The sequence below is a fragment of the Manis javanica genome, chromosome 11 (genome assembly GCF_040802235.1).
Source record: "Manis javanica isolate MJ-LG chromosome 11, MJ_LKY, whole genome shotgun sequence".
NCBI classification, from domain to species: domain Eukaryota; kingdom Metazoa; phylum Chordata; class Mammalia; order Pholidota; family Manidae; genus Manis; species Manis javanica.
In genome coordinates, this window is record NC_133166.1 from 101,815,906 (window position 1) to 101,835,231 (window position 19,326).

The 19,326-nt window shown below is 40.6% G+C and overlaps 2 protein-coding genes across 15 annotated transcripts in view; one reads left to right on the plus strand and one right to left on the minus strand.

Moving 5' to 3' along the window:
• Nucleotides 1-835, minus strand: part of SRGAP2 (SLIT-ROBO Rho GTPase activating protein 2) — a 225,303-nt gene extending 224,468 nt beyond the window's left edge. For 5 of the 12 annotated variants that reach the window (XM_017648950.3, XM_017648947.3, XM_017648948.3 and 2 more), the window contains exon 1: nucleotides 685-835. The gene's annotated coding sequence lies outside the window, so the exon portion shown is untranslated. The remainder of the gene's footprint in view (nucleotides 1-684) is intronic. The other 7 variants (XM_017648949.3, XM_037015357.2, XM_017648951.3 and 4 more) reach the window with 3 other exon arrangements.
• On the plus strand, nucleotides 4-12,148 carry FAM72A (family with sequence similarity 72 member A). 3 transcript variants are annotated; one of them, XM_017648955.3, is made up of 5 exons: nucleotides 4-506; nucleotides 1,653-1,654; nucleotides 4,650-4,727; nucleotides 7,537-7,661; nucleotides 11,025-12,148. In XM_017648955.3, the coding sequence occupies exons 1-5, from the start codon at nucleotides 171-173 to the stop codon at nucleotides 11,117-11,119; spliced, it is 636 nt and encodes a 211-aa protein (XP_017504444.2). In that variant the 5' UTR covers nucleotides 4-170; the 3' UTR covers nucleotides 11,120-12,148. The 3 variants fall into 3 exon arrangements, with proteins under 3 accessions (XP_017504444.2, XP_017504443.1, XP_036871255.1); XM_017648954.3 differs by lacking the exon at nucleotides 4-506 and having other exon boundaries at nucleotides 1,084-2,405; XM_037015360.2 differs by lacking the exons at nucleotides 4-506; nucleotides 7,537-7,661 and having other exon boundaries at nucleotides 1,084-2,405.
• The last annotated feature ends 7,178 nt before the right edge of the window (nucleotides 12,149-19,326 follow it).

Consider the following 19,326-nt stretch of genomic DNA (forward strand, 5'->3'; position numbering starts at 1 on the left):
AGAGAGAGCCGAGGCGGCGCAGTGGTTCAGGCGGGCAGGAAACGGGGAGGGGGCTGCACGGGAGCCGGGAATAACTGGCCCTTCTGCACACGCTTGCAGGGCGGGGAGAGGGCAAGGGAAGGATTTCCTTGGGGAGGAGGTTAGGGGAGGATGTTACATGGAGCGCAAGGATGTTGGTAACTCTGACTCTGGAAACGAGTACGCGGAGAAGAGCCATTCAGGGCGGGCAGGGGTCTGGGACAGGGGAAGAGCCCCGGAAGCAGGGCGGAATACCCACCCTCCTGGGTCCTGGGCTGGAAACCCGTTGTCTGCCAGGGCTCGGAGACAGGGGAAGAGGGCAGCCGATTGTTACGGGTGATGCCAACGGCGGCTGCCCAAAGGTGACCAGGGCTGCCCGAGTGCAGAGGGCTTGGAGAGGGGGCTGGGTGCGGGCTGCGCGGAGGCACGTGAGCCAGGGCAGAGTCCCAGTCTGTGCACTGAAAGGCGGAGAGAGGCAATCCTGGGAAGTATTATGGGCTGTACTGGGAGATTTGGAGAGGGTCTTGGGGGAGGGAGTCTGAGGGATTCCGGGCAGCAGGGCTAAGGCGATGCCGCCAGCAGCATCCGCTCCCTCTCCTTCCCGACCCTGCCCGGGTTTGTTCAGTCAGGCGGCCTGGAAAAAGGGGAGGGGAAAGGAGCCTTTACCTGGCTTTGTCGCGACGGGTTCCAGGCCCCCGGCTCCGCTTCCTACTCAGAGTTCTTCCTTCCCCGCCACCCACTTCTACGCAGACCGGTCCCCCAGTACCCTAAGGAACCTCCGCCAACTCCGCAGGACCCCGCCGGGAAGCAGAGCCCACCCCCTTGCCAATCACCTCCCGTTTGCTAGCGACCGATGGGGTCTGTAACCAATAGGAATAGCCAATCCGAGAGGCCAGGAATGAGGAGGAGCGGCTGCCGAAACTTGGAGGTGTGACTAGCACTACGAAGGCGTGGTCACAGAATGAGCTCCTCCCGCAGTTGCCGAACCCTGAAGTAGAACTGATGGGCGGGATTAAGATGGAACCAACAACCAAACACAAACTCTTGAGAGAAGGCGCGACCAATTGGACTGGGGCAGAGAGGGGCGTTGCGGAGAATTCTAGCCAATAGAGAGTAGCTATCGGTGGGGACTGTAGAACGTCTTCCAATAAGAAAGGTGAAGGGCGTGCCTTGCCTGTCACTAGGGCGGGAGTAGGGAGAGCCCAAACTTCCGGAGCCAGCCAATGAGATCGGAGGTGGAGTCAGGATCTGCCAACCAGAAAGCCGAACCGATCTCGGCACCGTTACTGGGGCGGGGCGTAAGGTTTCCACACCACTAGGATCTCTTCAGGGGACGGCTCCCGAGCCTTCCAATGCGGGATGTGGGCGAGCTCTACTTCTTCCAATGGGTGCTCGGCGCTGGCAATTCAAACTGACAGCCAGTTGGAAAGGCTGAGAGAGCGGAAGAGCGAGCAAAAGCCGGCGTGCTCGGTGACGGAGACCTCAACGCCGGTTGAGCCCAAACAACGACCTGTGCCCCGCCCACCACCACCACCACCGAGCGCACTGAACCTCTCTGGGAGAGAGCTGAGGGGACGGCGGGGGGCAAACGGCGCGAGGGCCAGTGCGCTGAGGGCCGGGGGCTGCCGGGAGAGAAGTGAAGCGGGGGACTCGCGAGCAAGCCGACCCGAGGAGGGTCCCGGGAGGACTAAGGAGAACCAGGGTTTGTCCCGGTGGGAAAAGCCGAGGGGGTTTCCGAATCCTGGGGACAGGAGGAAGATTTCCAAAGAGGAGGCGAAAGGGAGGGAGGCTGAGCCGGCGATCCCCGGGGAGGAATCGGAGCGCTCCGAGGGAGGGGCTTCGGAGAGGGGAGTTTTAGATCAAGGCGCTGTACTGGAGAAAGCTCGGGGAATCGCTGCAGCGGCCGGAGCCAACGGGCGGAGGAGCCTTTTAAACGCGACAAGGAAACCCGCGGAGAAGGTCCCGAGGCCCCTTGCAGCCTGCCTTCCCCCTTCATACTCTACTCCCTTCCCCGAAAGTTAGAAAGAAAGCCGAATTTGCTGCTTCTCCCCTGTTCCTACTCAATACATACTACTTTCAGCTTCCCGCGGGAACATAGAAAAAAATTAATTTCTTCCCAGTTTTAAGGCTGAAAAAAGCTCGAGGCCTCGCAATTTGATTAGACTGGGGGCATCAAACTAGGGAAGCTATTGCTCTAGTTTTCAAAGTCCCACATTGCAACCTTCCTGGGACGCCATGTCTACCAGCAACTGTAGTTTCAAGGACCGGTGCGTGTCCATCCTGTGTTGCAAATTCTGTAAACATGTGCTCAGCTCAAGGGGAATGAAGGCTGTTTTGCTGGCTGATACTGAAATAGACCTTTTCTCTACAGACATCCCTCCTACCAAGTAAGTCAAGCTAGTAGCGGGCAACAGTAGCCTTTAACTGAGTGGGGAAAATGTATGGCTTGGACAAAAATGGGAGTCGACAAAGGAGGCTGTCATTTTAGTGTTCCAGCCACTCCCAACAGTCTGATGATCCCCTTGGAGTATAATAACTAAGGGGGCAGACCGTCTGGACAAATCTGTGGTTTAGCCAGAGTGGCCGGTCCTGAGGTAATGTTTCTAGTTCAATTATAGTCATGTGACCACATCTCTTAAGTTGGGTCCCTGGCGCTGTGCCCTGTCCAACCATCCCAGCTCACTGGATCAAGTCCATGACCTAGACTCTAGGTAAATTCAAGCAAGGGTTCCTGTACTGTTGGAGAGGAGAGGTCATTTAAGTTTTTCATTTTTATCCAAAAAGTTTTACACCAGAAAATATAAATTTCTACCATTATTTGTAAGTGGCATGCTGAATCAAATCCATTGTCCGTCTAATTCAGTGTTCTTTTCTCAAAAATCTCTCTTTCTGAATGAGAAAGACTTAAACAGGTTTTTATGGGATAAAATAGACACCTCTAAAATAATCCTTGTCTCCCATAAAGCCTGTTTTGGATATTATGAATCATTTGCATAATTAAATGCTTTTAAATTCTGTTTTCAGTCACTACCCACTTCCAGGCATAGAGTCCTGAAAAAATTTGCTTCCTATTTGGAAAAATAACCATTTTATTTTACTCAAGTGTACTTATTCTAGCTCTAAAAGATACTTTCTCTTTCTATAGTCAACATATATGTGCCTTTACATGATTTTTAAGATTTAGGCTCTTTATTGAAACTATCATTACAGTGAAAGAGTAATTGTCCAAACTATGGCTAGACAGCTGCCAGAGGACACAGGCTAATAATCATAATACTTTAAAATGAACTTCGTGATAATGATATAAACTTAAAAAACTTTTTTAATGTACATAAAGCTATGAACTCTTTCTCCCCCTAAATCTTTTCTGAATTGGTTTAATTGCAGTCATGCTTAATGGCAAAGCCAAAGGCTCTCTTTTAATGCAAAGATAAATGGGTTAATCGTTTAAATACCAATATGTGTGTTGCAAAAAGAAAAAGCATTAGACAATAAATCTAGAACATACTTTTACAAAGGTTCTGTGATTTGTTGTCTAAGTGCTTTTTTCTTTTTAGTAGCACATACGTGTACACAAATTTAAAATATTAACCCATTCATCTTTGCAATAGCTCTGGTAAGTAATAATACAGTCATAAGGAGGGCTCAGATATCTGAATTATTAGATTTAGACCAGAGTCTAGAATAGTATCAGGTCTTTCCTATTGTCTATTCTTTGGAGGGATTATAATGGTGGTAGATTAATGTGCTAAGATATGTGTGAATTAATGAGCAAATAAGATTTTTTTAAATGGAAGGTTTGTCTTATTTATAGTAAGCTCACAAATATTAACTGACTCGCGTACAAGGTAGTCTATAGTTCTCCTTCAGAGTCTCTCAGCTCTTTGGGTCTAAATCACAATCAAAAGTACACTGACGGCAAGGATATGGAAAAACTGGAAGCCTTGGGCACTGTTGGTGGGAATGTAAAATGGTGCTGCTGCCAGAGAAAATTAATTGAAAATAGAATTGAAAAATAGAATCTCAAAAAATTGAAAATAGAATTACCATATGATCCAGCAATCTCACTTCTGGAGATACAGCTGAAAGGATTAAATGCAGGATCCAGAAGATTTATTTGCACACACCCGTGTTCTTAGCAGTATTTTTCACAATAAACAAAAGGTGGTAGCCACCCAAATGTTCATCAACAGATGAATGAATAAACAAACCGTGATAGATGCATATAATGAAGTGCTATTCAGCCTTAAAAAGGAAGCCTATACTGTCACATGCTATAACACAGATGAGCCTTGAGGACTTTGTGCTAAGTGAAATAAGCCAGTCACAGAAAGACAAATACTGTATGACTCCACTGCTCTGAGGTCTCTAAAGTGGTCAAAATCATAGAAGCAGGCACTAGAATAGTGGTTTCCAGGGACCAGGGGAGGGGAGAATGGGGAATTGTTTAACAGATACAAAATTTCAGTTTGGGGAAAGGAACATGATCAGAAGATTCATTGCACAAGAACATGAATACACTTAACACTTCTGAACATTCTGCACACCTAAAGATAGTTAAGTTAGTCAGTTTTATGCTCTGAGTTTTTTACAACAATTTTTTTTTAATCTCTACCCTTTTCCCTCCCCAGTGCAGTGGACTTCATTGGAAGAAGCTATTTCACTGAAATCTGCAAATGCAAACTGAAGGACATTGCATGTTTGAAATGGTATTTTGTTACAATGGAAATCCTAGATAGCCTTGGGTTTGGGAGATGGGTGGTGGTACCAAGCACAGAGAAATGCTCAGTGGGCTGCACTGAGAACTGGTTATAACCCACACAGTGAGCCTTGGAAAACCAATTGTTACTTAGAGGTGTTTTTTTTTTTTATAGGGGCTTGTGACACCTTCCATTTGTATACAATTGTACAATTTTTCAAAGTTCACTGACAGATATCTACTTTAATGTTTAGGAAAGGTAATGAAGTTGGGGGTGTGGGGTACTTGGATTTACAGTTATAAAATTCAGGTTTGAACCCTGGCCCTACCTTACTCTCTCTGTGATCTTGAGTAAACTTAAGCTGCTAAACCTCTGAACATCTGTTTCCTTATCTAATTTCTTAAGAAGATAGAAATTAAAAATATCTTTGTGTTTTATCTAATAGAGTTGTTTTGAAAATTAAATTAATTATGAATGTTAAAAGGCTTGGTAAACTATAAATTACAACACAGATGGGAGGAGCCATTCCTGTTATCTTTTGAGAAGTAGACAGACTCAAGTGTTATTAGCCCCATTTTAGAGAATGAAAAGTTAAGATAGTTTCATTTAAAGGGGCTTGGGTTATAAATTATAATCTTGATAATTTAAATTAACAAACTGTTCTTATGTGCTAATGACTCTTTCATTTCATTCATTCATTCAAACTATAGACTGAGGTTCTATCATGGGCTAATCTTTGTTACAGGGGCTGGAAACACAGCATTAAACAAGACAAAATCACTGGCCTTTGGACAGCATATTCTAGTGGGAAGACAACCAATCAGTCAATAAGATATTTAAATTAATAAGATATTGAATAGGGTGGGAAGTGCTCCAAAGGAAATAATAATAATGAATAATAGAGGTTGGGAGAATGGGTAAGAGCTATTTTAGAGAGCAAATCTAAATCAGGGAAGGCATCTCATAAGAAGGTAGCATTGGAGTTGAATCCTAAAACATGAATAGGAGCCAGAGGGAAAATATTTTAGGTGGAGGGAACATCCAGTGCCGAGAAACCAAGACAAGAAGAAGCTTAACATGTTCATGGAATAAAAAGATGATGGCCAGTGCGGCTGAGACATTGTGAATATCCAGGGAGAGTCGATGAGTGGATTAGAGGTGTGGTCAGATCCCAGACATTCCAGAGCAGCAGTGACCAATAGAAACACACAAGCTGCATATGTAATTTAAAATTTTCTAGTAACCACATTTTTAAAAGCAAGAAGAAACGGTGAAATTAATTTTAATCATATATTTTATCTAACCCAGTATATCCAAAATATTATCATTTCAACATGCAACCAACATAAACAATTACATTCTATTTTTTGTTCTTAGGCTAGCCAACTTTCAAGTGCTCAATAGCCTCCTTTTGGATAGCACAGATCTAGTCCTTGACATAAAGGGGTTTTTTTTGTTTTCATTTTGGCCAATGGGAAGCCACTGAAGGGGTTTTAACAAGGGAGCAAAATGATCTGATGTGTCCCGTCTAGAGTGTTAGTTCTCCGAGAAGAAGGACTTTGTCCACTGCTGTATTCCCAGCACCTATAATAATACCTGACACAGAGAAGATGCTCCATAAACATTAATTGAATGGTGAATAAGTGAATGAATGTGGGTGGTAATGAAAGCCACAGAATTTACTCTTGCAATAGTCTTAGGAATAACTGCCAGTTATTCTAATCCAAGAACAATTTTTGTTTTCATTTGTCTGCCTTTCAAGCAGATTACGATTAGAAGACATTTTAGGTAGGCTGGTACCTTTTATAGTATTTCTTACAGGGCCTCACAAAAAGTGACTGACTCCCACATCTCACAGGGTAGGAACACACTATAATAAGAATTTTTACAACTCAGTATAAGCAGTTCATGTTATCATGTTTTTTAAGTACTAGCTAAAACATTCCCCATATATTCACTCTATTTAATAGTGGTCAGATAGGGGAAAAAAATTTGTGAGTGAGGTACTTATAATCTGGTGGATAATCCTGAGGGCAGTAAAACTTTTGAAACTTTCTCTAGAGGCTGTGGATTTGCCTTATTTCTGAATTCCTTCAAAAACACTGACACTAAAATTAGAGCAGCCAGCTTGTGTTTGGTTTACAGGGACTCATGCTGTCTTCCTACTCCCCCATCTGCTGAAACAGTTTTTAGGTGCTGGCATGGACCTTGATCACACAAGAACCCAACTTGCCACAGTCCTGCAGATAGCAAAAACCTTTCACCCACAGATCTGAGTTTATTTAATATATTCGTACAGCACATCAATTTTGGGTGCTTTACAGAACAAATCACAACCTTACGGCATCCAGAAACTAGCTTCTGAAGGGAGAATGCATAATGTTAGCAAAGAAGTGAAGAATGCGTCGGCATTATTTTACTTAACTTGAAGACTAATTTCCCATATGACAGTAGAACATTAACCATTATGAGAGTAGCACCCATCCCAAAAATCCCAGCAAGGGAGGAAGTGAGGTCTTTACGTGGTCTGTTTATATGAGCACATAAAAATGCTTATATGGTGCGTGGGGGTCATGGGGAGGGCTGCGCAACACAGAGAAGACAAGTAGTGATTTTACAGCATTTTACTACGCAGATGGACAGTGACTGTGAAGGGGTATGTGGGGGGAGACTTGGTGAAGGGGGGAACCTAGTAAACATAATGTTCTCTCTGTAATTGTAGATTAATGATACCAAAATAAAAAAAAAAAAAGGCAAAAAAAATGCTTATATGGACAAGTATTACATGGTATCTAATAGTATTTACTTTCTTTTTTAGTGGGAACACTGTTGGTTATCATGTCATTGTCCCATGTTGTTCCTGCCTTCTTTCCTGCAACAATGGACATTTCTGGATGTTTCACAGCCAGTCAGTTTTTGGTATTAACAGACTAGATTCTACAGGTAAGCCACAATTCTCTCAGAAATTCCTCTAACATTTGGTCTATCATTACCTGAATGAAACTTCCTAGTTGATCATTTCAGGACTCCTGAGACCTTCTTACCTAGGTAGGATCCACTAGAGTAAAACTTCAGTCCTTTTATCCTAAACATTCACTTAGGGAAACTCTTAACCAAAATTCATTGCCATTTCTGTTTTCATCATTGGATTTAAGAGGCTCAAACTTGGCTGGACTTCTTGGCCTTTTACAATTAATATTTTGATTGCTCTAAATTGCTGCCTTGATGCATATGACTCCAGAGAATTCTGGAAGATTTTAGATCTGATAATCAAGTATGTGTATGTAAGAAAGGGAGGGAAGGGGAGAGGCTAGAGCAGTGGGGAACTGACTGGGGGGACGACTAGGTGACCTCTGCATCTGGTGTTATTACGTCCAGATAAAAGAAGACATTTTGATATCTATGTTAATAAATTATGATGGAATTTTAGTCAAGGAAATGTTTAATACTAATATGTTGCAGTAATTATTTAGTAGGAAAATATACAACCAAATCTTTAAGGAAATTTACATAACACATTTTATATTGTCTGAAACCATTCAGTTTTGTTACAGGACACATGTTCTCAAGTCTAATATCTATTTATACAACAGACCAAGTTAATTTTTACTAGGACCTTTTTAGTGGGAATTATAGTTTATAGGCCTTTAGTTTACAGAACAATATTAAAGAACTTGACAGTCCAAGTTGACACTAACACACTCAGTTTTTAAATGTATGTTCTGTCTTCTTCAAAACTTCAAATATCTTCCTTTTTCCAGAGTATGATTTGCCCTCACAGACTAGCTCATGAATTGTAAGCAAGGCTGTCAGGATCTTTAAACCCTCCAATTATGCTTGGATTTTAAAGACTCTGATTTTTTGGGTCACCTGGTGTTCAACTGTGGCTCTCAAACCATCACTTGGGGATCTTAATTTAAGACTCTAGTATGTTAAGAAAGCCATTTTTGAGGGCTTATCTGAACTCCCCTAAGTAGGAGATGTTGGCTCCTAATTTAGGCCTCCAATTCTATATTCATGTTACTCATGGAACACATTAAAGGAACTTTCTGCTTTGACAGAGTTTTTCCTGCTTCATAAAATTCAAAACACACGGTAGAGATTTTTCAATTTTGATTTACTTTTTAATACTGGTTAATTTTTCAAAGATAAAAGCTCAGCATTCTTGCATTCGCATTGAATCTAATCCGTGAGAAACAGATGTATCTCAGGATTTCCTTCCTCCCTTCTTGACAGAGAAAGGAAGGTGCTGCTTCTGTCAGATCCAGTCTCTTAGTTTATTTTTTTTCCTTTGAACCAATTGTGGTGAACTACTCATGTCTCTTAGTATTGACTCCAAGAATATCAGACTTCTCCGTTGAATTGTGCTTTAAAGCAAGATTTTTTAGATGCTTCATATAAAACAGGGTTTCCCATGGTGTTAGAACTGTCCCTGGATCACCAGAATCAGCAGCTTCAAAGGAACACATACACAGGCTTCTAAAATTTCTAGAATGTTTAGACTGAAAGGGCCCCAAGAAGTCTATGTTCTAGGCTAGCCTTGACATGTAGACCTGATTTCCTGAAACTGTCCCAAGGAGGTTTGGGAAACCTCTGTCCAGATCCCCTGGGACTGGAGACTGCCCTCAGAGGCCCCTTGACTTCAGTGACCCCTTAACCATTGTGGGCTCTAACTATCCCTTTGATGTTGGCCTAGTAATTCCTTACTATCCTGTCAGCTCTTGGACGCCATGTTACCGGAAGCAAGACACCATTCATTCTTGGGGGTAAAAATATTTTTTATTATAGACGATTCAAACACAGAAAATTACAGAAAATAATATGATAGATGTCTCTATCCTGCGAGCAGCAAACAAACACAAACTTCTTGCCTGATTAGATTCCAGTATCTCAACCAAGAGAAACAACTGATTGTTTCCACTGTCTCAACAATGCAACAGTCCTTGTCTCCTTGAACACCTGTGCAAAATGGCCACTTAGAGGAAGGGATGAACTATGGGCTGTATTTTCTATATATGTGTGTATATATGTATACGTATGTGTATGTCCATGTGTGTGTATATTTTTTTAATTCACAAATGGAATACTCTATAGAAGTGAAAAGAAATCAGCTAAACCTACACATAAGAACATCAGTAAATCTCAAAAATGTAATGTTGAGTGATAAAAGCAAATTTAAAAAGATATGTAATACCGTGCTGTAAAAAATTTAAATATCTATGGCTGCATACATTTCTAGTAAAAGTAGTAAAAATATCTATGGTGTACTGGTCATTGTGGAAACTAGATTGAAATCAAATCTCCAAACCCTGGCTCATTCCACCATGTGGCCACCATCTGTATGTGTGTGCAGCAGGCATCCAGAGCTTCTGGGTCCTTCTTGAGCCCACACTGACAACTGGATAGCCTTTGCTTTTCTGGTTGGACTTCACTGGCTCTCTTATAGGTCAATTGATAATGGTACATTGATAAGGACAATTGATAATGGTACAATTGACCTCTTATAGGTCAATTGATAATGGTACATCTCTTATAGGTCAATTGATAATGGAAAGTACTAATTAAGTACTTTCAAGTTATAGCACGTGCCCAAAATAAAGCATTTCTTTATCTTTATCTTCTGTCATGTATAAGGTCTTGCACTATACACCTGAGCTGCAGTCTTCAATGTGAAGTCTGAGCATCCTTTTACAATGAGACTTAAGATTGTTGTTTTGTTCATTGTATTGGCAGCTACAGCTGATCCTGAAGTTTACAGCTCTACCTTGATATCCTCTAGCCTAAAACCCACCTGTAATGAGGATTGCAGTTCAAATTATAACTGGCTCCAAAATCTTCTTTTTCTTAATCAGAAAAAAGCCACCAGCTACTTCCATGCTTGTTTGGGAGATAAAGGCTCTTATTCAGGCCTTTTCCCGGTACCTTGCAAAGAGATACTTAATCTAGAATCATCTTGTGTGATCCCCATTCTTAAAAATCATCAAAATAGATGGGAAAATGTTCAGGGTCTAGAGATCATGGTGTAATACAGGTGGAGGCAGGGTTTGAGAAGGTGGGCTCATGAAATTCTTTTGAGTTCTAAGAGTCTAGAATTCAAGCTCTTGCTCACAAGGGTTTAAGGAAAGTTTATGTTCTAGATAAATAATATTAGGGAATTTTATCTGCAGTACACTCTTTAATATATTTTCTCTTTACTGCTAACACTATGGCTTAATGTAAGTATGTTAACATACAAGGTTTCATATATCATGTTCCGATTTGTAACAGTGGTCAGCCCCAGCTAATTTTATGACCTTTTATTTTCAGGTGTAAACTTCCTACTCTGGGGCAATTTGCCAGAGATAGAAGAGAATCCAGATGAAGACTTGTCGGTCACCCCAGTGGAGGAGTGCATTAGATGAGTGGAATTACGACACACATCATATTCAGACTTTTTCCTATGTAAAATATATACTAATGGATCAACTTTAAAATTATTAATGAGGACTTGCCAGTGATTTCTGTTTTTGAAAAAAAATGAGACATTTGTTGATTTATTTATTTGCCATCTCATATTAATCACCTGAGTTTAATTTGAGCCAACGTGATTCTTTTCTTTTTCGCTTCTACTTCTGCTCCTCTCTCCACCCCTCTACCCAGTGTAGGCGTATTCTTACATTTCAGATAGAAGATTCTTTCACGTGTAACTTAGCTTCCTCCCAACCAGGGAGAGCTTTTCTTATAACTAGAAGCCAAATACCATTATTTTTACATTCCCGAATAGGGGCATTAGTACCTACACACACATCAACCATGCATATAACCATGCATACATGACAAATTCAACGGAATTAGAGCTTGACCAGGAATTTTTAAAAGCAGGCTGTTCGGTTTCCATGGGTACTGGTTATCCAATGTTATATTGGTGAAAACTACTTGAATATGGAGCAAGACTTTGTGAATCAGCAAATAGAATAAATTAAATGTGTGGAGAAATCGTCTTGATTCCTCAGCATGACGTCACATAAATGAAATTGTCAGAAAATTATCAATCTGTACTGTTTACCAATATTATATATTGACATTCCTCTGAAGTCATATGGACATTGTATTATAAAAGTCAGATGAATTAAACCTGTGTCTAAGCTATCCCATTCTTTAGGGATTTCCATGTAAATAGCAGATTTTAGATGTGAGTAGTCTCAGATGAACCCTTAAATAGAAAAAAATTAAAGTGGTTTGCTTAAGCCACTGTACAGTATAAAGAGAGTTGTTTGTTTACGCTGCATTCAGAGCCACATAGGAATAGGAAATTCAGATGGTGCTGGATTCTGGTTGTATGTACAGCTGAAATCAATGTGTTTCCTTAGCTAATATCTCAGCTTAGAGGCATTTTGTCAATAGTGATACCACAATAGACTACGTTGTGGTTTTGTAAATAAAATTTTGTTTGAAAAATGACCGGTCTTCCTTTAATTTTTTATTCTTATCTAAAAATATACTGAAAACTATCTTAGTACCCACTCTTATACAAATAAAAAAGTGTAGAGTATGAGGGCTAATGTTTATTGGGTGGTCCCATGTTTCCAGACACTGTTCTAAATGCTTTACACACTTAATTCACTTATTCTACACACAAACCCAGGAAGTGGCACCACTATTATTCCTTTTTTTATTGATAAGACAAGTGTAATGGAGAGAGGGTTAGTAGCTTGTCAAAGGTCACAACCATCAGAGGTGTAGCCAGATTCAAACAGACAGACTGACTCAGAAGCTTCTGCTCTTGATCGTCACGCTGCACGGCCTGAGCACCTTCAGACATGAGTCAGCTACGATTTTATTTAACCAGGGTTCATGCCAGGTAACAGCTACCTTGCTAGGTGCCCTCAATGAAGGACCTCAGTAACTGATTTCAAAATTGAACACACTCATAGAGTCTTAGGGTAAAAGTGACCTGTGGGTGTTGACAGAGTCGTTTGCAGTAAATCAAGATGAAAGATGCTTCAGGAAATGCTATTCCTGGTACCTGGAAAACTTTTCCAAGTCTTTCATGCTGACCATCTGCACTGACAGAAGGTCAGTGAAAGAACCAAAGGGATGAGTGTGGAACAATTTGTTTCTGGATTTTGGGTTTTTTCCTTTAACCTCTCTTAAAGACTTTTTGGAAGGAGGTGGCATCATGGATAAGATTAAAAAAATAACTTGATACTACATTGTTTACTTCTTCAGTCAACTTGCTCAATTAGAGAAGAAAAGTTTAATGCTAGAGAACGTGGTGAGTTTAAAATTCAACAGATTTCATCTGGTTTCCTTCCTGCTCGTGCCTTCAGAGGCTATGGTTGACTGACAGACCCTTTGAAGAGCAAAAGCAAGACACAGGTGCGCTGATTGAAGCCAGCCCTAAATGTGATTCCACTCCAGCTGGTGAATATTTCAAATTTCTCAGCCACCTTTTGGCTAACTGGGTTTATGGGAGTGCCGATTCTAAGTCGAAAATGGATTAATAATGTTTTATCTAGAGAAATGTATTCACAACACTCTTTTTGAATGAAAGCAAATTACACACACTCTGGTAAGACCAATATTACACATGCGGATTTAACATGACACTTTCCAATCTTAGCCCTTGGTCTAAGAAATCCACTTCTGTTTTGGTCCTCCTCTAATATTTGATTCAACTCGACAAACCTGTATTACACATCTACAGTGTATCAAGAATCGCACAATTATAGGCTCACACTCCCCTTCACAGAGTATGCAGTGAGCAGGGCAGAGGATAGAACCCTCTGAGTCTACTTAATATATCAAGTTAAGTGATTTAACAAAAGCACACTTAAAGTCCAATTACTCCAGAGACAGAGGAATAATCATTCTGAGTAGCAGGAGTGAATAGGAGTTGAGAAAGTCACCAAGAAGAAGTGATACTTGAGCCAGGCTGTGAGGTATAGGTAAGGTAAGGGTTTGCCAACTAGGAGAAGAGTTCTGGGCAGAGAGAAAAATATAAACAAAAGGGCTGGAATTTAAAATTATCTGGCTTATTTGGTAAATTACAAGTGGTCCCCCAAACCTTCTGTGGGTAAAATTATAATATTTCCAGAATATCTCCCCTGGCTTTAGTGCAATAGGCGTTCCTCAGGAGTGGAGGTAAGTATGGCTTAAGTGCATCTGCATATCAGTAGGCGTTCCTCAGGGGTGGAGAAAAGTTCACCTCCATATCAGTGTGTAATTACCTGGGCAACAGAGGGCTTATCTGAACCTGAGAGGTAAGGGGAGGGCTGGGTTTGCTTCTGCAGGAGCAGGAAAGAGAGACAGCCCCGGACCACAGTTTGTAAGCAAAAAACAGATTTTAAACTTTATTTCTCACTTTGATTTTGGTTTTAGAAGTATTTTGCCCCAGGATTTCCTTTCCCGGAGTTACACCTTCCAAGATGTGTAATAATTAATTAGAAGATGAAGCTAACAAGGAAGATTGTAGGCACGTTCTGAAGAAGAGTATATGCCATTGTTAAATTTAGTCTCAGAGTGGAGTTATTGAGGTTTTTAAGCAGGAGAGTAAACACTCAGATGTAGGATGATCATTCTAATCGTGAAGTGTAGCCGAGTGTAGTTTTCCTGTGTCCTTTCTCTGATGCACTTGACAATTGACCATGGAAATTACATCTTTAGACTTTACGCTGAGAACATATATAGTCTTTAAGGTCTCTGAATTTCTAGTCTTTCATGGAACATCTGGTCTGCAGGGGGGCACTGCCTTTTTCTCCCTCTTCCAACTTGTCATTACTGAAGTTCAAGGAAGGGGCGGTGAGTCATCGACTCACGGGCTATGGCTTTTCTGCTCCTTTATCTTTTTCCTCAAGTTGGTTTCTCAACCTCAAACTCAGGCTCTGTTGAGGCATCCTGGGTGGGGCCTAATCTTAAAGCCATAGTGATTTGAATAATCCCTGGCTCTGAAACCAGGGCTTTAAATATTACTGATCTAGGGAGACTGCCCTACAAACCACTGCTCTTGTGACCTCTGACTCACGTGTGGCTGATAGAGGATAATCTGTATTGCTTTTCTTCGGTGAGGAGGAAGTGACCATGATACCTAAATCACGATATCTCAAACAACTAACTAATTAGAACATAAATGGGGAGGAGCACATAGGGATCCATAGTCTTGCTTCAAGTGGTGAATTACTCCATGAAGACTTTCCCTATTTTAACATTCTTGCTTATAAAAGGAAATCGTTTCCTTTTCTGCATTTTTTTTTTTACTTAAAAGCAGCCTAAACCATAGTCTCTTTCTTTCCTGGTATTGAGCGTATGCCAAATCTACCCTAAACTGCACAGATGGAAAAAATTAGTCTATGTCTGTGGTACCTCTGGGGTTGAATATTTTTAGTACTTACATCTTAGCTAAAGCTTCTTTCTTCTAAGGCTCTCATAGAATCATTTTATTGTCATCCAATGGATAAAATCACTGAGATACAAATTAATAATATCATGTGTTTGTATATCCCTTCGTAGTTTATTGTGAGCTTTCCCATATACCTTCATTTAATCCTTAGAATAACCTTAGGAGTTATTCCCATTTTATAAATTAGGAAAGAACCTTAGTCTCCATGCCCCGAGATTTAGAAGAATTTAAACTTGAATGTGGGTCTTCTCATCTTAGTTTAGGATTCTTTCCTACCTTCTTAACCTCCCCTGAACCTGAGGTCTGTTCTTCCCTCACTAGCTATAAAACTTTGGACAAATTCTCTTTGACTTTCAACCTTAAAAGCTAGCTGCTTTCATTAGTTTATTTTGTGCCTACTCTGGGAAAAACAGAAGCTGAGAATACAGAACTTTATCAGACAAAGTCCCTGCTCTCGTGTGGAGCTAACATTTGTTGAGAAGAAGTGAGCTAACATTTATTAAACATTTACTGTATGCCAGGCACTGTTCTAAGGGCTTTCCATATGCCATCCCTAACAGGTAAATCCTATTATTATCCTCACCATACAGTTCAGGACTCTGAGCTGTAGAGAGGTTCAAGAACTTGCCCAGTGTCACACAGCTAGTAAGTGACTCGTCACTCTAAGACTTGGAGGGCTAGAACTGAATAGGTTAATGATTGTTTCCTTTCTATTTTTCAGCGTAGTTGCTTCTATCCAAATGAAGTCAGGAGACTTGGTGTGGCTGTGAATGATAGGAATGCCAGGCTTATACACTGGAGTTTTGCTTAACTTCTAATCTTGAAGTTTTTTTTACTAATCCGATTTTTATTTTACAAGCAACAAAAGTTCACTGAAGAATAAAGACCTGTTCTTTAAACTTTTTGTATATTTCAAATATTTTGTCCTAGACAAGTGAGTTAAATGACCACCCTTTGCATGTTGCTCTAGTTTCAGTCTGCCTTATAAGCTTGTATTTAAAATTTATATGAAATTTCAGATGCAGCCTTGCCTCAAATGAGCACTACTGAATCTTCTTAACAAGATTACGTATTTATTACAAGGTGAGCAAACACAGGTATCAAATCTATAGTCTTTGAAACTTGTCCAAGAGGGGGTTGAAAAATATCTAAAGATGAATCGGATCTGCCAAATGTGGGTACCATCAAAGATTGCCCACCAGAATGCATCTCTACCCCACCATTCACACAACCCACTTCCTCTGGAAAGGAGCCCATGGTAAGAGTAGGCATATGGGAATGATTCACTTGGGAAAGCTGTACCCAGAATATCAAAACAGTTTGCTTTCTGTCTCTATTTCCTTGGCATAATTTTTCTACTGAAAGAAACCACCTGCTATTATGGCTGTGACACCTGAAAAGCTTTCTGTATATGGCAGGAGATTGCTCATGCGTGGGTGGATTTTCAGGCTGCTCAGTGGTATTTTAAAACATGGTTTTCTTGGAGAAATATTCTCAGAGACTGGAACATTGCCTTGTCTTATCAAAATTGCTCAGTAGCCTTGTTCACAAATACCTTAAAACATTAAGCTACAGATGGAATTCAGTAGAAGACATACTGAGCTAATTTCCTTTACATGATGTCACCCAGAGAATTCACGCTGTCAGTATCCTGAAGAACAAACCTTCACAGAGAAATGGTGGCCAAAGCCACACGAAACAGGAAAGACTGAAGACCTCACCCTTTAAGAACTTCTTCCCATCCTCCCAAATTCATCTTTTCAATGAAAATTTATCACAAAGAGTAAACTCAAAATGGATCAAAGACCTGAATGTAAGTCATGAAACCATAAAACTCATAGAAGAAGACATTGGCAAAAATCTCTTGAATATAAACATGAGCAACTTTTTCCTGAATGCATCTCCTTGGGCAAGGGAAACAAAAGCAAAAATAAACAAATGAGACTACATGAAACTAAAAAGCTTCTGTACAGGACACCATCAGAAGAACAGAAAGGCATCCTACAATATGGGAGAATATATTTGTAAATGACTTATCCCATAAGGGGTTAACATCCAAAATATATAGAGCTCACATGCCTCAACAACCAAAAAAACAAATAACCTGATTAAAAAATGGGCAGAAGATCTGAATAGATACCTCTCCAAAGAAGAAATTCAGATGGCCAACAGGCACATGAAAAGTTGCTCCACATTGCCAATTATCAGGGAAATGCAAATTTAAACCACAATGAGGTATCACCTCACACCAGTTAGGATGGCCAACATTCAAAAGACAAGGAACAACAAAAGCTGGTGAGGATGTGGAGAAAGGGGAACCCTCCTACATTGTTGATGGGAATGTTAATTAGTTCAACCATTGTGGAAAGCAATATGGAGGTTCCTCACAAAACTAAAAATAGAAATACCATTTGACCCAGGAATTCCACTCCTAGGAATTTACCCTAAGAATGCAGGAGCCCAGTTTGAAAAAGACAGATGCACCCCTATGTTTACTGCAACACTATTTACAATAGCCAAGATATGGAAGCAACCTAAGAGTCCACCAGTACATGAATGGATAAAGAAGATGTGGTACATATACACAGTGGAATATTATTCAGCCATTAAAAGAAAACATCCTACCATTTGCAACAACATGGATGGAGCTAGAGGGTATTATGCTCAGTGAAATAAGCCAGGCAGAGAAAGACAAGTAGCAAATGATTTCACTCATTTGTAGAGTGAAACTGAAGGAACAAAACAGTAGCAAACTTACAGACTCCAAGAAGGGACTAGCAGTTACCAAAGGCAAGGGGGTGGGGAGAGAGGAAGAAGGGGATTAAAGGGCATTATAATTCACAGTCACAATATAGGTAGGTCACAGGGAAGGCAGTTCAGCATGGAGAAGACAAGTAATGACTCTATGGCATCTTACTACACTGATGGACAGTGACTGCAATGGGGTGGGGAGGGACTTGATATTATGGGTGAATGCTGAAACCACAACGTTGCTCATGTGAAACCTTCATAAGATTATATATCAATGATACCTTAATTTAAAAAAATAAAATTTGTTACAAAGAAAAAAAACCTCAATGTGTTTCCTCAAAATAGCTGTACAGTGATAATAGAGATGGCAGGTACTAGACTGAAAAAATCTTGAATTCTGAGTCTTCCATGATACTCCAGGATATATTCATAAAGGAGAATGACAGAAACAGGGATTTAGGCATACAGAATGGTATACTCTAGCTAACTAGAGATGATCATTTCTAAATTATGCTTTCCCTTCACCAAACTAGTTCAATCATTTAACAAATACTTAAGGAGTATTTTTTGTGCAGGCATTATGTCAGGTGCTCTAACAGTGAACAAATATTTTTTAAAATCTTTCCTTCTGTGACTTTCAGCAGTACATAGGCCAAAAAGCTAAACATTACATTTCCCAGGCTCTCCTGCAGCCTGAAGTTCAGACATAATTTACTCTTTGCCAGTCATATGCATTTGCACAAGTGTTGAATTCAAAACTAACAAGTGGGGAAAGGTGGTGAGAGCACATTAATTATCCATTTTGCTAATGTAAAAGCACTGTGGTATGGCTCTGCAGCCCACAGCTTTGGCAGTGGCTTCCTGATGTGAGAGTATGGCGAAGGTGGTATGTATCTGGAGCTAGAAACTGGCTGATGGCTTCCTGATCCTTAAAATCCTTATAGATTATAGTTAAAGTAGCAGTTCCTCTAGCAGGCCAGTTCTGCAGTATTATCTGGGAATCCTTTCTGGAGGCCTAGCCTAGAGCCTTACTCCTATGGCCCTCTAAAGGTTTTATAGGCACTAACTTCACTAACATTTCAGTTATCTGTTGCTGAATAATGAAGAACAGTTTGGCTGGGAATCTGCTGATCTCACGTGGGCTCCCATGTGTGCCTGCATTTATCTGTCAACTGCGCTAGGGCTGGAAGGTCCTAGATAGCCTCTTTCTGATGTCTGGGATCTTGGCAGAGATGCCTAAAAGTCTAAGTCCTCTCTCTCCATGTGGTATCTCATCATTCAATAATCTAACTTGAGATGCTTTATATTTAGGCTACCCTCCAAGATGATAAAAATAGGAGCTGCACAGACCTCTTGTGGCTAGGTCTGGGGGTTACACAGCATCATTCTTGTCTCATTCTATTGGTCAAGGTTAATCAAAGAGCTGGCCCAGATTCAAGAAAAGGGAAAAATATACACCATTTCTTTTTTGAGGGAGTT

Excerpts from the sequence above, each read along its gene's own strand:
- FAM72A (XM_017648955.3), top strand. The coding sequence starts at position 171 with ATGTTGGTAACTCTGACTCTGGAAACGAGTACGCGGAGAAGAGCCATT. Across the intron at positions 4,728-7,536 it reads GACATTGCATGTTTGAAATG|TGGGAACACTGTTGGTTATC; the intron begins GTATTTTGTTAC and ends TTTCTTTTTTAG. Across the intron at positions 7,662-11,024 it reads TAACAGACTAGATTCTACAG|GTGTAAACTTCCTACTCTGG; the intron begins GTAAGCCACAAT and ends TTTTATTTTCAG.